Raw genomic sequence first — 18,147 nt, 5'->3', positions numbered from 1 at the left:
AAGACACTGGTGTGAAAGACCTGGAACTCTGTGGGCTGCCAAGTGTTGGTGCCCTGTGCTGGCCGGGCTGGCAGCAAGCAGCCATGGCCTGAGCAGTGCCTGGGGACACAAGGGACAAGCTGGGCTGTCAAAGGAGGGCAGCAGGGCAGGCTGGCCACTGGAGATTAAAAACCTGGACAGGCACTTTGGTTCACAGGTAGGACATGGAAACACCCTGGATCCCAGAGGGACTATGCTGGGTGTGATTCAGACCTGAGAAAGGAAATACTTCTGCTAAAATCAAAAGCCTTGATGGCACCAGAGCACAGATCCAAAGAAGCTGAGGACAGTTCTCAAGCCTCCAGCCTGGCCCTGAGTTTGCAGCAGCCACGCTGCACCCAGCCCCCTCTGAGAAAACAGGGACCCCCAACATGCAGCTGCATGCATTTGGCTGCACCAAAGCCAAGTCACCACGTCACAAAGCCATGTCAGAAGCCATCACGTCACAAAGCCATGTCAGAAGCCACCAGAGTCACTTTCACATTGCCTTCAACGTCCCCTAAAACACATCGGGCTGGATGGCAAACAGGGTGTCCCTTTAATGAAACTACAACATATTAAAAATTATTACAGCTTCGTCTTTTCAGGTTTTAGACAATGTAATGTGATTTATTCAAAGAAATGCTGATGATTAGACATTAAATGGCACTAAATATTCCACTTCCTCTGCGCTGCCTGATAAACTGGTTTCATTAACATTATAAGTAACAAAAGTTTCCATTTCAGTCGGCCCATTTTGTTTTCCTCACGATCTAAGTTGCAGCTGCACAGCACTATATTATAGGGCCCTCGCAGCACAGCAACTTTGGGCTCTCCATCACTCCCCATGGTTAAAGGGACCGAGCTGGTGGCACACTGGGGGCTCTGCACCCCAGCCCCCTCCTGCCATGGGTCCCTGGGGGCTGCTGAGGGACCCACTCCAGTCCCCAGCCCACAAGTGACCCCCCTGGGGTGGTTCAGGGCGCTCATACCCCAGGGCTGGAACTATCATCACAACTCCACTACATGGCCGTTGGTTTTTGGTTGTTTTTTTCTTTTTTTTCCCTCGAGAGATTTTTCTTTAGCTGTGAAGTCTCTCCCTATTAAATCATGCTCCTCAGCCTTAAGTGCAGGTTAACACTGTGCCCTGAGTGGAAACTACTATATTTGTCAAGGATACCTCTGTGATTTATCTCTGCCAGCCCTATAGAAGAACTCACATCTGGATGTACAGTGCCTCTACATAATTACCAGATTCAGCTGTTCTGCCCACTCCCTCAGAGATGTCACTTGGGGTCTCAGGCTGCTGGAGTTACAGTCCATTCCCAGCCCAGGCCCTTATTTCTGTCCCTTTCCAAAGGAAAACAGCCCTGCAGCACCAGGTATGGTGCAGGAGCTCTTGCATGGTCCCTCTCAAGATCTGCACCTTGCCTGTCCCCTTCCCCATGCTTTGCTCACATCTGCTTTCCTTCAGGGAAAAGCTCCCTTTGCCATAAGCCACAGAGACAGTTTTTGAAAGACCTTTTGGAAGTAAAACTGTGATTTAAGTGCATGCCAGCCAATGCAATGTTCAGTAAAGCCTCACTCCTGCCCTGGGGCAGCATTGCCCACTCCGGGAAACCTTGACTGTATTTTGGGTGGGGGATTGATCCAACCCCCCCCATCACTCACTAGACAGAGGAAAGTAAATCCTCAGCATCCACAAAATGCAGACTGCATGGGACGAAGCAGTCCCACTCAGTGTAAACCTGGAACAACCCCAGACACACCAGCAGGCTCACTCTGGATTTACCACTGTGTATCCAAGAGCTGGATTTGGCCCCCATCCCATGGAATGGGCACCAGCTCTCAGCTCTCACCCCTCCCCTCCAAGAGCACCTCAGTGCCCAGGCAGAGAAGACCCAGCAGGACCGAGCCTGGGTGCTGCATCTCTTCCTCCTCCCACCCCTTGGGTAGCGTCTCCACATACACAGAGATATTTAGATAGCTATATATTATTGTTTATGTAAAGCCATAGCTTTCCCTTGATTGCGAGGCATGGTGGGGCTGCTGATGAGGTTTGCTGTTGACATTTCTGCATTAGCTGGCTTTTGTCAGTCCTGGCAGGCTGAGAAATTCTATCTTAAGGGCTGTTCTTTATTAAATTTGCAAGATACAAAACTGTGACTGACTCTTTTCTTTGGTGAATGTATAAATAATAAATCCAGATCGCTAAAAATAACAATTAAAATATTGCTCAAATTTAAAAGAAAAAAAAATTGGTAATTTTCAGAGAGCTTTGTGAGGGCTGTGAGAGGAGGCAGAGGTGGTGGGCAGCATCCCTCCTCAAGGGCTTTTGGCAGCTGTCAATATTCAAAGTGCTTGAGGAGGGACACAGGGCTGGGGAAAAAAAGAGTGCGCCTGAGTCGAGCTGCTATGTGTTTTACCAAACTTTGTCAGTCTTTTATACAACTCCTTTATGCAGGATCTGTGACATAATTCCTATTTTTTTCCACCAGCCATTATATATGATAAATAAAACAATGCACTGAAAACACTGAAATCTCTCATCAATGTCTTTGTGAAAAGGGCCCAGATAAATGAGTCTTGGAATCAAAGGCAGATTACATGACTGACCATGTATCATCCTCTATGTATTGAACATAGTCTTTGTAAAGATAGAGCGGTAATAAAAAGTGGTATTGTGTGCTGTGAAAGGCTGTGTGGGTCTGTGCATGACTAATCTGTCTTTCTGCATTATTTTATTCAATCTTCTCTGACTTTATGCCTTTGACATTTTTGCTACACTCAGTAAATTTGAGTGAATAGGCAATTTTAAAGAATTTTTATAGGGCTTCAGAGAAGTCATACGCAGACTGTATCTTTGTTCAGATTTAACAGTTTAAATATTTCCTTTGTCTAGGATGCAGAGTAATCTTTAGGCAGAGGAGAAGAGGGGGATGGGGTAGGAAATGCCGAAACCTCCCTTAATATTTTGGCAACCTTTTGGTGCAGGGGGGGGCAGAGCCAGGAGGCACGGGGACCCCCAAGGAGTGGGGGGTGATGCTGCCGGATCGGGCCCCATCCCGGCTGCCCTCAACTTTGCTGCCCCTGCCAAAGGGCTGTGGGAATACCAGCTCCCTCCATGCAACTCAAGTGGGAAGCAGATGAAATGTTTAAAGGGCTATTGTGAATATAGGCTTAAATATGATCCTCTTGCATCAGCCAATTTCTCTGACAAGATATTGCAAGGGTTGCTGTTTCTTAGTAAATAATGATTTTATTGCATCTCTTTAATGAACTGATAACGTGATACACAGTAAATTATCTGCATCTATAACATTACTGAGGATAAGCAGCGTGGTTTTAGTAATTTATACCACAGAGAGACATGCATTATAAAAATAGGAAAATTATTTCCTTTGTTAAATTGTGCAGAAGTCTTTACCTGAGGAACACCAGACAGATTAATCTCTGGAGATCCACTCGCTTGTATTTAAGCTGTTGAACTGTTCGCTGTTTTTTCCTCAGAACAGTTGAAAAAAACATTTTGCAAGCCAGAATTGACACTGTGGGTATTGTTCCTGCTCATACAAGTTATTAAAATAATTACTAAGCTATTTTGAGGTAACTTGAAGCTTTCCTTAAAACTTAAATCCAAATCTGAAGGAATTAGAGTAAATGATTTGCATGGATGAAAACCAAAGTATGGCAGACAGCTCACCCGGGCACCTCCTGGCAATACAGCTCCAGTTGCTCACTTCAACCCCAGGTGCTCACTCAACCAAGGTGGGATAGAGATGGTGGTGGGGACAGGGGGATACCATGGTTTAGAGCAGCCATGGGGGGCTGCAGAGGGACCAATGCCATACCCCACACAGCCCCACAGCATTCCCCTGTGCTGCAACACTCAGCCCAGCTAAAGGGCAGAGGCAATTTCTGCCTCTTGCCCCCACACAGGTGAGCCCAGAACTATTCTGTTTGCAGTCTGTCCTCCCTGCCACTGGCTGCTCCAGCCCAGGGCACAGTGGGATGAGCCCAGGTAGAGGCTGATGCTGACTTTCCTCCCCAGCTGCCCCTGGCCCAGAACAGATTGGGATCTGGGATCTGCAACCCCAGACAGGGCAGGGCCAGTGATTGACCCCCACAGCTGTAACCCCAGAGGGGTTCCACTTACCAAGGAATTTTTTGTGGGTTTGGTAGGGGGGTTTGTTTATTTGTTTGTTTAGTACCACCATTAACCTTTCAAAGAGATCAAACAGTACTGACAAGCTAGGATCCCAGAACTGGATGGGTTGCCCCATTAATCCACAGCCCACCCTTCTGAGATGAGCATAGTGCCCACAGATTACAGCCTTCCTAGATGTAATCATGCTTTAGCATCTTACTTCAAAATTTTAACAGGTAAAAATTCCCCATCACAGTGCAAGATTGCATCATGAATTCCCTCTGCCTGGTACAGGAGGGATGGAAAAATACTACTTTTCATCCTTGCACAATGCTTGATGCAAGTTTCTGAAAACGAGCGCTCTAGTAAGCCTAAAAATGTAGGATAATATGGTTCATTTATAGATCTCTGATAATAGATGTGGTCTCTGTTACTCTGTTACCACATCAAGGATTACTCCTGCTCCTTCAGGAAGGACACGGCACCCTCCTCCTCACGAACCATTACCATAAAGCAGGGTAAACAACAAATACCACCTTATCATTAGCTGCATGGAGCAGTTCCCATTGATTTATGACGCCAAACACTGGCAGGCTGGCTCAAGCTGCAAGTCCCTTCTTTGCAAATAACATTTGCACGAGACCATCATAAAATACAAGGAGCAACCTCACCTGGGTTCGGTTTTGTTTACAAAAAAAAAAAAAAAAAAAAAATTTTTACAACTTGGAGGAATTCTTCCCGATATTAGTTATTAACAACGCCGAGATGGCATTTGCATTTTTATAACCTTGTTACTTAAAAGTGAAACAGTAGAAGGTAAGACTCGGTGATAGCATTCCCTGCGTGCTTTAATCCCAGCCTGAGCTTTTTATGCTTGAGAGCACCTTATGATGCTGTAACTAACCTCAAACCTGGAGCAGCAGGAGGGCAACAAACCTCCGAATACAGCAATGTCATGCTTTACAGGCACACTCTGCAACAGCATGAATGAAGGGTAGGGTGGGGGGGGGGGAAATAAAGAAATAAATAAAAAAAAAATAGATAAAAAAAGAAAAAGAAAAAAAGAAAACCCGTTGCCTAGGAAACACTCTAGTCTTGGTAATTATTACTGTAACTGTCTGCACACCCCACCTATAACAGAAATGAATAATAAATTACCCGCACTGACTGGCAGCTTTCCGCTCTCGCTCCTGCTCAGCGCTGCGACCTACCGGCGCGCACCGCCCACTGCAGGCACCGGCCGGGCCGTGCGGGGCTGCCGGGCACCGGAGGGTGCGGGAGGGGGTGCGGGAGAGGTGGGAGAAAAAGGGGAGGAACGGGAGGGAGAAAGGGGGAGAGGAGCGCGCGCGGCCCCGCAGGGCGGGAAAACCCGTGAGGAGGCGCGAGGGAGCGGCGGAGCGCGAAGGGCGGCGCTGAGGGGCCCTTGGCCGGGTCGGTGCGGGGCTGAAGGGGCCCCGCCGGGCGGTGACGAGCCCGCCATCAAACAAGGGCCGCGCCATTTGTCTTGGGCTGCCTTAATTCGGCGTACGATGCTTAAACGGGGTTCTATGGGAAGCCCCAGTTTGTTTAGAAATTAGAACACTCGGAGTGATTTACTGGATTTGATTTAAAAAGACACAGCGGGAGTTGGCAAAATTCACATATCATGGGGTTAATGTGGGTTAGAACGGAGCTATTTGTAATACAAAAATACTGCATACCAAATACACACATCTGATTTCTTTTAATCCCAGCTCATTTTTTGCAACATAAATCACTTTGTTAAAACGAGCAGCTAAAACAGCTGGTTTAGACACTCTTGAAGCGTACAAAAATCTGCAGCTTTAGATGCTCTAAGTGAGCAATGAAAAGCGCTGAATGCAACGCGTCTTACTGGAGAGAGAGGGAAATAAACCCAGTTTACCTCCGAACACTCATCCCAGGCTCCGCTCTCCCCGGCCAGTGCTGGACACGCGGTGCCACCAGCGATGCCACCGGCTCTCCCTGCAGCTCCCGGAGCCCCTGCCCCGCCAGCCCTGCTCTAGGTGCAGGCAGAAGCTCAATGTACTGGGTGGGCAGTCAGAAACGAAAGAGTGAAGCCTGCCCCCCATAAGGGCTGCAGGGGAGCGGGTAATTTGCAGCGCTAATTGTTGCAATCATGGCCCTGCAAAGGGCTGCGTGGGGCAGAGCACACCGTGGCTGGGGAACACCGGCGGTGCCTGTGCAGGCAGGTGCAACCACTCATTTTGGACCAAAGACCTCTTGTGCAGCGATGTCTTCCCTCCTTCTTTTCTCCTGCTGTGTTTCCACCTGCCTGTGAAGCTCTGCCTGATTTCACTTTCAGCTGAAGCTGCTCGGCTGTGCCCGGGAGGGTTGGGGATGCCGGGACGGGGCTGGGGACACAGCTCCTTACACCACCACATGTTCCTGTGCTACCCAAGTGACCTGCTGCCAAAGCCAGCCCAACCCCAGACAGGCCACATCCTTCCTGCTAAGGACATGCAAACTGTCTCAGGGGACACCGAGAAGAACCAAACCCACCCTCCTCAGCCCCATGCATAAAGGCAACACTCCCCTGATATGATCAGCCCTTCCACAAGCACTAGAAAAAGCCATCAAGGGTGTTTCAGAAATCGATTAAACTGTACCCTTATTATTTAAGTGAATAAAACCTCCAAATGCAGCATCAGGGGCAAAAAGCCACTCATCTTGACATTAATTTACCATCAGGACCACTACATTGCCTCAAATTTGGGGCATCATTGCTTCATCCTTGTGTTTGCTACAGCTGAGCACTGGTGGTTATCTACAGCCACTTCTTGGATTCAGTGGCTCACAAAAAGCCAAAGTCCTCAACAAGATGGGCTTTCATGTGATCTTTTTTTTATTATTATTATTTTTACACTGTCTAGGTTTTTATCTGCTTTTGGGGATTTTTTTTTTTACTTTTTTTTCTTTTTTTTTAGCATTTACATTCTCCAGAAATCCTACAGCCATTTCTTCTTGCTATAGGCACTACACAATGAATCTCCTGGCAAAGCCCAGTGGAGAGACCAAAGATGAAGCATCATTCCAGCCTGCAGACCTTCTGACAATGAAATATACTGCAAAAAGGGCACAGACACATTCAGGCTCCCTATTAGGGAAAACACTCATGTGCTTAGTTTTAAGCATGTGGTTAAATCCATTCTTCTTTGCAAAATCTTTGAGACATAAGCACATGCCAAAGTGCATTCCTGAGTAAGGATGCTTCCCTGAACTGAGGCTGTAATTCATTAAAACCCAAGGTGCATTTATCCTCCTTTTTCCTGTGAGCAGGGATGTGAAAAAAAGGAAGGAGGGGAAGGAAAACAAGCAAAGAATTCATTTTGATTTGAAACTGATCAATGTGATAAGGGGCATTTGGTTTTGTTGAAGTAACTAGAAGTGGGAAGTATTTCAGAAGATATCTAAATAAATCTTTTTAAAGGGGTTTCTCTCTCTCTCTCTTTCTTTCCTTTTCCCTCTAATTACCCATGTCTGGTAGTCTTGGATCTCAACCCCTTGTTATTTAAAATACATATTCATGGAACTATATTTTACAGTTGCACTGTTCTGGTTACAAAATAGCTTCTACTTTTCTAGGACATAATTTCATTTTGTTTAGCCAAGAATTCATTAAAGAAGCTATAAATAACCTCCTTTAAATATTTAGCCGTGAATAGAGGGTGGACTGGCATTGATGGCTTATTTTAGTACTAATGCAATATGCTTTAAAAAAAAATTCACATTTGAGCATGAATCAAGTTAATCATTAACACTTTCATCATGATTCTCGGGATACATTTAGAATGGAGATTACCCCCTCCCAGCCAGCAAGCTTTGGGCATGGGAGGGCTGCACAACTTTCCCTTTTGTTTCATCAAAGCACAACTTGCTCTATTTCACGACGAAATTGCAGCCCCACAGTTTGGGAAAGCTGCTCCCTGAGACCCCAGCTACCAGCCCCTTCTGCTGTCACACCTTGGCCAGCATTTTCTGCCCATGCCACCTTGCCAAAGACACAGCAGAAAACAGTTAGATGGAGTGCAGCCTTTTTTAAGTGTCACCCTAGAAAAGGAAATCCAAATTCCTCCACCTCAGTTTTATGCAGAGAGGGAAAAGTGTTGAAACACAGGAGTTGGTGTCTCTACCTGAATGCATGAAGCTGCAGAATGAGATAATCTGCTGTGATGCAACAGCAAAGAATCTGAGTGCAAGGCATTGTTATTGTAGGGGAAGGTGAGGACACAGCATCAGATGATGCTCTGCTCAAGGATGGCCAAGATTTGGAAAACCAGAGGCTCTCAGGCTGTGTGTTTGTGTATTTACACAGCCACAGAACTGTGGCCAAAAAAAATCCTTCCTTACATCTCCCAAGTCCTTTTGCCTCACTTTTTAGGCTGTGGTTTGATGATGTCTAGTGGAGGGTAACATAATTTTAAGGTACTCCAGCTCCCTATGCCCTCTGCTAATGATTCCCTTCGTCCTTGCTCAACTCATTACCACTTTAAGTGAGCTGACAGACATGCTGAGAAAGAGATCAGGAAACTGCTAGCTTCAAAAAGCACAGGCACAACTATTTACAAAACAACAACAACCAAACCTAAACCCAGTAGTTTCGCTACCTGTCATTACTCAAGGGGTGGGCCTCATAAAAACTGTGTCAGGACGGGGGAGGGGATGGGCAGAAGACAGGCAGGAGCTGCTGAGCTGGAACTCCTAAAGTCAGGACTGCTCTCAGTCAAGAGAAGGAGACACAAAACTGTACCCTGAGTGCTGCAGTGCTGTTGCCTTTTGAAATAAAGTTGAAGCACTAAGACATTTTCCCTTAGTGCTGACTCCCTCTGGGCATTCCCAAAACAATTACAATGTTTTCTGAATATACAAAAGAACTGGGAGATTTTGTAATCAGAGTCAGAGTTTATGCTTCTCTCCTTAAGAGCATTCAATTTCCACGGACATTCATTAGCAGGAGGTTAAAACACAATGGCAGAAGAGAATGGACTGCTCTTATGTCCATGTGGTAGTAAACACTTCAAGCTACAAATGCAAGTTCAAAATAAAAACCTCTTGGTGTTGTTTCCAAATTAGTAGTAAAGCAACAAAACCCACACTACTTTCACAGTTTTACTGAAAATTTAATTTTACAAAATACCCTTTTCCATCAAAGAAACTTCCCTGCAATGTACATGAACCCAGCATTTTATAGATCTGTACAGTGAGATATCAGAGAGGTTTGAAAGAAGGAAAAAACCCAGACACCTAGTTGCAAAAACCTACAACAATGCGAATACAAGTATGTCTTAAAATGCTAAAGCAAGTAATGTGATATAATTGGTGAATCTATTTGAAATGTGAAAAGTTTTCTTAAAACGGTCCATATGGTATGTAGAACATCACAGCTGGCATGAAACTGCCTGTATTTAGGCTTAAACACAAAAACAATGTATGTAAGGAACAGTTTTTGAAAAAGAACTCAAGTGCTGCTATCATAAGGCAAACATACACAAAGGTGCTGACAGCACACAGGGAAATCGACAAAAGATGAATACTTAAAGTGTTCAAACACTGAACTTTTTTTTTTTAATGTTGTCAATAAATGTTTAAAAGATAACTAATGCCAAATTAACAGAAGACACCCTTTTAACTAGCTAGGTGTAGCGCATACAGTTTTAGAGAATTTCAACAAAACCTAGGCATAAGCACTCCAGTTTCTGCTTGCTAGGCAGGACCTAGTTAGTCTGTTGCATCCTGGCAGCTTTGAATTTTGAGATCCTCTTGGTAGTTTCTTCTGATGCTTCAGACAAAATTTCCTCTGATTTTCGCTCCAGAATGGTAGGCAGGACTGGGTGAGCGATGACTGGGTGTGGTATTAAGGAGGGAGACAAAGGCTCCTTTTCTATAACAGTTCCGGAAAATGCCTACAACAGAAGAGAATACTCAAAATGAGCTAATAAAATGCAAATGTGGAGCTATGCCCATAAGGTCATTACCCTATATTAGCCTGATTAGGATTGTTATTTCTTTTAATCAAAAGTAAAGAAATATCTTTAAATCAATGATTGTTCCTTGCATAAGTAACCAAATTGTAATTAACCTCAAAATATAGCTTGTTCAGAGATGACTGAAAGACAGTGTCTTAAAAGTACTACTTAATCTCATTCCTACTGCATAAGTGATCTAAAAATTTGCTTCCTCACTGACATACACTCAAGAAATAAAACAGATGATGTAATACATAGTTTCAGTTTGCAAGGTTGGAGTATGTCAGCATTTCCACTATACGTCATATTTTATGACTTAATATATTCTAATTGCATCAAGCTGACACACTGCATCCAAATTGGCAGGCACATATTTTGTTTGTTCTTTGCTCCTTACCAAATATGATCAAAAAATGGTGAAAGCAATTTATACTTAAGAGAACAGCACACTTGGTTCCAACTGTTTTTCCCTATAAAAGGTCTCATTACAACATCTAATGTTTAAAAATTATAATTTATGTGCAGCCAATTACATTACTTAATCCTTTTTAACTTAGCTAAGAAATGACCATGATTCTTCAAAAACATTGGGAAAAAAGTAACTTGGAACTACTTTTCATAAATATATTTACAAACAAATCATGGAAAACAGAAGACTGAGTGGGTACAGACAAGAGGAAGTAGTTTAGATCCCAGGTTTGATGCTCAAACTAGGCACAAAGGAATGCACACCAGATTTATTAACTATACTTAGTTCTGCTTTTTCATAACTCAGTTACCAAGAAAAAACAAAGCAAAACAAACCAGCCATTCTTTTCTTGCAGGACTTGCAAAAAAAGCAGTGCTTTTTTTTCTGCTCCAGTAGCCAAAAATCTGCCTAAAGCCATCCCTGTACTCAACTGCAGTGCTCTAACAACACGCTCATTTTCAAAAACAGGTAGGCAAAAATACAACCTAAGATGCTAGTAGTAAAACTAGAAACAAAACAAAACAAAAAGATTAGTGTGCTGCAAATGGTAATGGAGAAATAATGCATTTCAAACACCCACAAAACCAACCAAAAGCAAAACGGCAGCATCCAAGAAGGCATGTCTAACTGAAGTGTTTTGCTCACTCTCCTTCAGTTACTTAGAAAATACATTAGATTGTAGAGAATAATCATGCCATACTCAGAAAATGGACTAATGGGTGACATCTAAAGTGTACTTAGATGATTATAAAAATATAGCAAATACATTTCATGATGAATAAAATGCGAAGTGCAAACTCTACAGATGGATCTACCACCATGAATCTTCATGTTCTGCCTGGATTTGTCGGTAGCTGTTTGTATGAGAAATGATGATAAAGAATAGCTTTTACGAGGAATTCATATATTGTCAAAAATAATTTTTCTAAAGATAGTCTTTTCATTGACCTTGCCCACTGCATTGGGAACTACTGAAAACTCTAGTTTTACCTGTTTTGAAAAAACTAGATTAGCATAAGTTCTTACAAAATTAAAATGAAGAATACTCTGCCATGAATTTCAGAGCAGCAGCTGCATTTAATGCCTGTGCTTCCCCAGTCACTAAGCAACTGTACATTTTCTTTTTTGTCAAACAGTCTCTTTCCTTTATCATGAAGCCCTGAACTTTCCAAATACATGAAAACAGATTTGTTTGGGACCATGAATGGCCCTAGTTTGGAACAGGATGAGTAAAGATGCAATGCTTCCTTCTACAAGGCAATTCCTCTGCCTTTGGCAAACCCAAATAATAATTCAGGTAATATTTGTGTATTTTAAAACTTAAAAACATCACCTGAAACTATCTGTCTAGTAGCTGTGCAACACAGTTTACAGAGAATCAACCTTTTCCTCTCATCAACTACCAAGCACAGATTGTCAGGTCTCTGGGAAACCACCTGACTTCATCTCTTACCCTCTGTCCCTCGGATGCGTATGACAGAAGCTCATCACCTGACTATGTCTTTCTGAAGCAAACTAGGTAGGAGTCAGAAATTTATTTTAAAGAAATCAAACTGATGTAGTAGGCAACTAGAGTCATTACATTTCTCTGTTTTACTCTTGCAAACAATCAATAATTAATTAAAATCTGTACCTCAGATGTCCCTGAAGAGGGTGGAAGCTTTTTTGGTAGCTGCTGCTGTCCCTCCTCCTCCTCTTCCTCCAGTATGCCTTCGCTGTTGTCACTCTGAGTAGCTTCATCACAGCTAATACTCCTCTGAACTCCTCGTCTGTCATCAAACTCAGCAGCACTGTTCTCACTGGTATCGCTACAAACACTGTTCTCTCTGCTTCGAGACTTCAAAATTGATTTACGAGGGACATATTCTCCATTCACAACATCAACAAAGACTCTATAAAGGAAAATGTTAGCTTTAATAAAGCATTTCAGGATCAGATGACAAATTTACAGTGATCTTCCTTTGTCTTTTGTACAAATTAATTATGATGTGCCTTTCCAACTTTTTCACTGCAGAATTACAATACAGTACCTTTAGAGGCATTTTATTTACCAACTTACAAGAATCAATTCTGCAGAGCAAACACTGTTATGCCCTTTATTCAAGCATTAAGTTGCTACACTCTTTCAACAGAAAATTTATAGTTTTTTTGAAAGCATTAGAAAACAGAATAGTGTGAGTTACAAGAAGTTACAAAAAGGTAAATTCAATGATTTTGAGGGTTCTTTCTTTACAGAAAAACAGAAGCTTACAATGACAGAAGGTTTTCTAGAATGAAGTCCTTGTCAAATATAAAACAAATACTTGAAACATTCATAGTACATGGAAAGGATGACACTTTTTCCTGACAAGTGCCATAATCTTCTGCTTTCACTTAAAAAAAATAAATTAAAAATCATCTTTCAAGATCAAACCAACATGAAGACACTTTTTAAGTATTAACAGACTGTAGACTGTTAAAGGGGCCTCTTCCTATCTCCCATCTCCATGACTTAAAGAAGTCAAGGGTGGGTGGAGGAGAAAGAGTGGCATTAGAAGACAGTACCAATTTTATCAAACTTATAAAGTAGTAGCTCAAAGGCTGGATGAGTTTTAAAGGTGTTACTTGTTTCTTAACAGCTTTGTTCACCAGGCACTCATGGGAACACTCATGTATCGCTACAGAGGATGGAGTTCCTTTGCAGAGCTTAGAGAGAGCACCCTGAAGGAACCCTTTATTTCATCTTTAGCCCTAGAAACTGTAATTTTATAGGACGGGTTTTATCTTTTCACACTTTGTGACACATATTTTAAGATATTTAGGTGCCTGAATACACAGACATACAAACACAGCATGATTTTCACAAGCACTTAATCAACCAATCTTATAGATGTATACGGTCCTCTCTACAAACCTAAATACTTGTTTTAATTCCCCCATCACCTTAGTATTTTATACAGTCTCTAAGCCCAACAATGATTTTCAGGCTCTCTGAATTCAAGTGTTCTACAGGTGAGCAGGTCTTTTTTATGGAGCACAGAGACAGCGACGGATTAAAGTCAGTGAGAGAATGTTAAGAGAAACTATGCAAACAAAGACCTGAGTATATTCTTCATAAACTGGAAGGAACAGACAAAACCCAGCTATTAGTAACTGGGAAATAAGGAGTATTACAAGTGATAGATCTGGTCAGTTATGTTTGAAAACAAACACAGAAGCAAATGGCATGGAATTGACCAGAATACATAACTGTATTCCTTTTTGCAGACGATGCATACTGACATATGTATCTCAATTTCAGAAGCTCTGATAAAGGAACTAAATGGTGAATTGCTAGTTGGAAAAGGTAATTTTAAGCTCAGAAACATTTTATGGATATGAAAGCACGGCAACCATGCAGAAGCTACAGATTTTCATTTTTAAGAAGTAAATTTCACTTCCAGGTGCTTCTTTCAGGAAACAGTCGTCTCGGTTTCATACTATAGGTGAACTGAAATGAAAAGAGAAGGTCTGCTAAGGGGAAAGCTCATGAGCCAATGCTATAAATTACACACCGGTAAATGTCTGCTGGGGTTTTGATGTTAGGCAGCTCTGGAGTTGCATGGCCATTGCCGTTGCTGTTCTTCCTTTTACGCTTGGCCTCTTCCTTCTTTTCACTGAATTTCAAAGTAGTATTTTTTCCTGTGTTTATTCTTACCTGAAAATTGAACACAAATGATGGTGTAGACCATAAAATTAACAATTGCCAGGCTGCAGACCAACAGACTTCTGACATTCTCCTATATAAGCAGCTGGGGGCTATGAAGCATGGGTAAGTTAAACAAATATATGAATAATAACATCCATAGTGTGACTATTGTTTACCACTTGCACTAGGCTGGTGCATTTCTTTGCACTAATGTGCATAGGCTTTGCAAGTAATGTAGAACAATTTGCTTATTTGAACTCTGCTCAACAACCGAGCTCGTAAGTAAAAAGTCATTTTAAAGTTCCTAGACAGGATAATAGCTTTTACAACAGCTGGAAGACAGACCAGAAAGGTATAACTTTGAAGATCAGTAGGAGTTAAAAAGTGGGTTTCAAGCATTTGAAAAAAAATCTAAATAAAAGTCACCTACAGTTAGCACTATAAATTTTCTAAATTTGTTTTAGATATGGTATTTATGTGGTATGCAATCTCTCCGTAGAAAGATAAAAATAAAAAAGTACAAACCCTTTTAGGTTCAACAGTGTGAGAGAAAAAAATAGTTGGAACAGAGTTATCTCCAACATCTACGTCATCTTCATCGTCACTGTGATAGTAAGCAGAGCCATTAACTTGGCCACGAAACAAGCCTGAATTTGTTACTTCTTTATGGAAGTTGCCCTGAGTAATAGAGTCTTCTGCTCTACATGTCCCATTCAGATCTGTCCTCTTATCTTCTTTCTCCTCTTCAGAGGAGGATGTATCTCCTCCATTGGCTTCAGCTGTATCAGGCATCCTATGAAATAAAAAATACCTAAGTGAACTGAGGCAATTCCTACTCTTGAGAGACATGGGCACACAAAACCATGAACAACCTGTACACAGTTTTCTTTTCCCAGGTTTTATTTTTTAGCCAGATTGTGGAACCTTTTATACTCTGTAAGAATGGCTATGTCCTTTCCATATGACCTGGAAATACCAAAACTGTGACATTCTGGCTAATGACATATGCATTGCTTTAGGATCAGAATAGATCTAAGGATGTCATTAAATACTAAATGTGTAACTCTTCCATTATAAACGATGGATTTTTCTAGCCTGTGGGAAATGGATTTTTCTTTCCCTTTTTCTATCATCTTAAAGACAAAATACTATAATGCTGCACTGCTGTGGTTGCACAGAGGCAGATTTTAGCACCTCTGGCCTTGCAGTGCATGGGTTGTTCCTATTCCACCATTCTTCCACCTTTTATAATTTTAAATGCATCTGTCTAGTCAGCTATTTGCACTTACAGTGAGATCCTTACAAACAGAAGCATACACCTACAGCTTCCTGAACTCCAAAGCTGTGCTACAGCAGTACTATACCTGTCAAGTTCACCAAGAATCTCTTCCTGTCTCTCAAGCTCTTCTAATCGAGCCCAAAGTTCCTCCTCTGACTGGAACCGTCCCATTGATTTTGTATCACTTCCATTTGCTAGAAAATCTATCTCAAAAACGTCTGATACTTTTGGCTTTGAATGAGGTTTGTGAGCTGTTCGGTGTTTTCCTGTGTAACAAAAAAATAAGATACAATTACTAAAGCAACTGAAAAAAAAACAACAAAAACATTTCATTTTGGGGGGAAAAAACCCACAAAGGAATAAAAGAATATGGGCAGAATATTTTCCATTTCAAATTATTGTTTAACTGTTTATGTGAAACTGTCAATGAACCACAGCACCAGCACAGGATAATGGTCTCCGGATGTTACAGAAATACTGAGGGCAAAGCAGACGTTTATTTACAAAGCAGGGGACACTGATCGTGTGACAGTTTTATTACAGTGTGGGAGTTTTTTACTTCTTGTGCCTAACTGTAGATTTTTATTTGCTCTGATAGATACCAACATGTCAATGTGGCATTTGCTCACTGTCCCATTAACAGCCCATTTTATTAACTGGGAAAACAAACCTAGTTTGTACTTTATCTCATTTTGGACAAAGTCACCTATATTTAAAGAGCAGCCTTTTTCTTTTGGGTTGTATTTTTTTAAAGTCACAATGCAGATCATTCAAAATTATCTTCAGAGTCATCTCAAAAATCTGACCAAAGTCAAGTCATTATGAATCAGCTATTTTGGTGAAAAAGACCCACTCTGAAAAGCATACAAAGTCCACATTTCAGAAATAATAAATATAAACCCCTTTAAAACTTCAGAGGTGACCTGAGATATGCACTTATGAGTAAATAGTAGTCGCACACAAGTTCTTGCTGAAATTTAAAAGCTTTGCTACCTAGTAACATGGTGCGTCCATTGAGGATGGGGAATTCTCTCTCCTGTTTGAGTGCTGTCTGGCACATAGGCAACAAACTGCCAGCCAACACCACTAATGCCTTGGCCCTGTCCCTGTGAAGGGCACCACTGCTGCTTTATCTCCCTTCTCCTCAAGACTGGCAGCTCCCCAGAGGCACTGCCTGTTTCTGCATGGTCCCAGGCAGGTTCTCAAAGGAAGTTCCTCTGCTCTGCTCCTCAGCACCTCTTTAAAAGTGAGGACCCTTCCTCTTCCATCACTGCCAAAAAGATACACAACCTTTAGTCTCTCCACTATCTCTCTGGGTCTTTATGAGAAGATTTTGCTTTGTGAATCTAATCAACTGTAGTACAATGTCTTTGTTATTCAGCATCCTTCAAGTTTGAAATTCTCTATTAACCAATTGCTTGGCCATTTAAAAAAAAAAAATTAAGAACTCATGGCTTAAAGATATCCTTATTCAAATATGTCAGCTTATACTTTAATCCTGAGTTAAATACAATTTGAATAGCAACATTAAAAAGCAAACAGGTGACTGTAAGTAACATTGGAATGTGTGTCCCCTACTCTTCCCATAGCAGAGCATTTTTCATCATCTCATTAAGAAAAGGCTGAAATGTATTTTATTGAGATTTGAATATAAATTGAGGTAAGCCAAGCAATCAGAATAGCTTGTGAGGATTTCATTTGGTATAATTACAAAATTAATAAATAAAATTTGGAAGGATTAGTTAACAATCTATTTCAATTTGATTTTCAGATTGTACCCTCCCAATTTCTTTCTGTTATCCTTCAGTAGTACCCACTGACTTGACTACCAAGTGAAGTACATGGCTTCCTGGACCAGAAAGCACTTCCAATATGCCAGTGGCTTAAAATCTAGAAAAATGAAGAGTCAGTAATAAACTGTTGAGATGCTCAGGATATTTGGTTTTGTCTTCCTCAGAGATACAGCCCATTTTCATATGAACAAAACCAATTCTTAGGTTGGTGAAGCCCAGCCTGTCTCAAAATAATCACTAAATTGCTCTTCTAGCTACTTCTCTCTAAATCTCAGTACAGATCAGTGTTGACAGAAAATGTATATAATTCCCACTTACAGATTTTCAGTAGAAAATTAAAATTATTTCAGAAGACAATAATTATTATGAACATTTAGAATACAATAAAGCTGAACAAAGGTTGACCTGGCATCCACAGCATGCTGCTGTATTAAGACCAATACAATAGAATGCATTTCTCAGAATGTTACTCCTCTTACTTTGCAGCAACATCCACCCATAGTACAGACACCCCCATAGTCTCAGCATACAAAGACTACTGTGATTAATTCCAGATGGAGTAATGTAATGCTGATCTGCCCAACTTAGCCCTCTGCAAACCACAAACTACTAGTCCCCAAAATGTCCAAGTGATGCTATTTTCAGACTGTAAAATTACTTCTTCCTCCAACTTTGCCTGAGTCTTACCTATCAAGCACCGCTTCAGAAAGCACATAAATTATCCATTTTCTTAGCACAACTACCTGTATCCCAGTGTCCTCCCCAGAAGTCTTCAGGAGGCATCTGCTTC

General features: G+C 41.6%; 1 protein-coding gene across 2 annotated transcripts in view; it reads right to left on the bottom strand.

Moving 5' to 3' along the window:
* Positions 1–9,279: 9,279 nt before the first annotated feature.
* URI1 (URI1 prefoldin like chaperone) overlaps positions 9,280–18,147 on the bottom strand; it is a 42,569-nt gene continuing 33,701 nt past the window's right edge. For both annotated transcript variants that reach the window (XM_030457669.1, XM_030457670.1), the window contains 5 exons: positions 15,650–15,830; positions 14,811–15,078; positions 14,152–14,294; positions 12,252–12,510; positions 9,280–10,086 (listed from right to left, as the gene is read on the bottom strand). In XM_030457669.1, the coding sequence (XP_030313529.1) occupies positions 9,898–10,086; positions 12,252–12,510; positions 14,152–14,294; positions 14,811–15,078; positions 15,650–15,830 (1,040 nt within the window). In that variant the 3' untranslated portion in view covers positions 9,280–9,897. The remainder of the gene's footprint in view (positions 10,087–12,251; positions 12,511–14,151; positions 14,295–14,810; positions 15,079–15,649; positions 15,831–18,147) is intronic.

This window comes from Calypte anna, chromosome 11 (assembly GCF_003957555.1).
Source record: "Calypte anna isolate BGI_N300 chromosome 11, bCalAnn1_v1.p, whole genome shotgun sequence".
Taxonomy (NCBI): domain Eukaryota; kingdom Metazoa; phylum Chordata; class Aves; order Apodiformes; family Trochilidae; genus Calypte; species Calypte anna.
The sequence above is the reverse complement of the archived record's forward strand: the minus strand, read 5'-3'. Positions and strand labels throughout refer to the sequence as shown.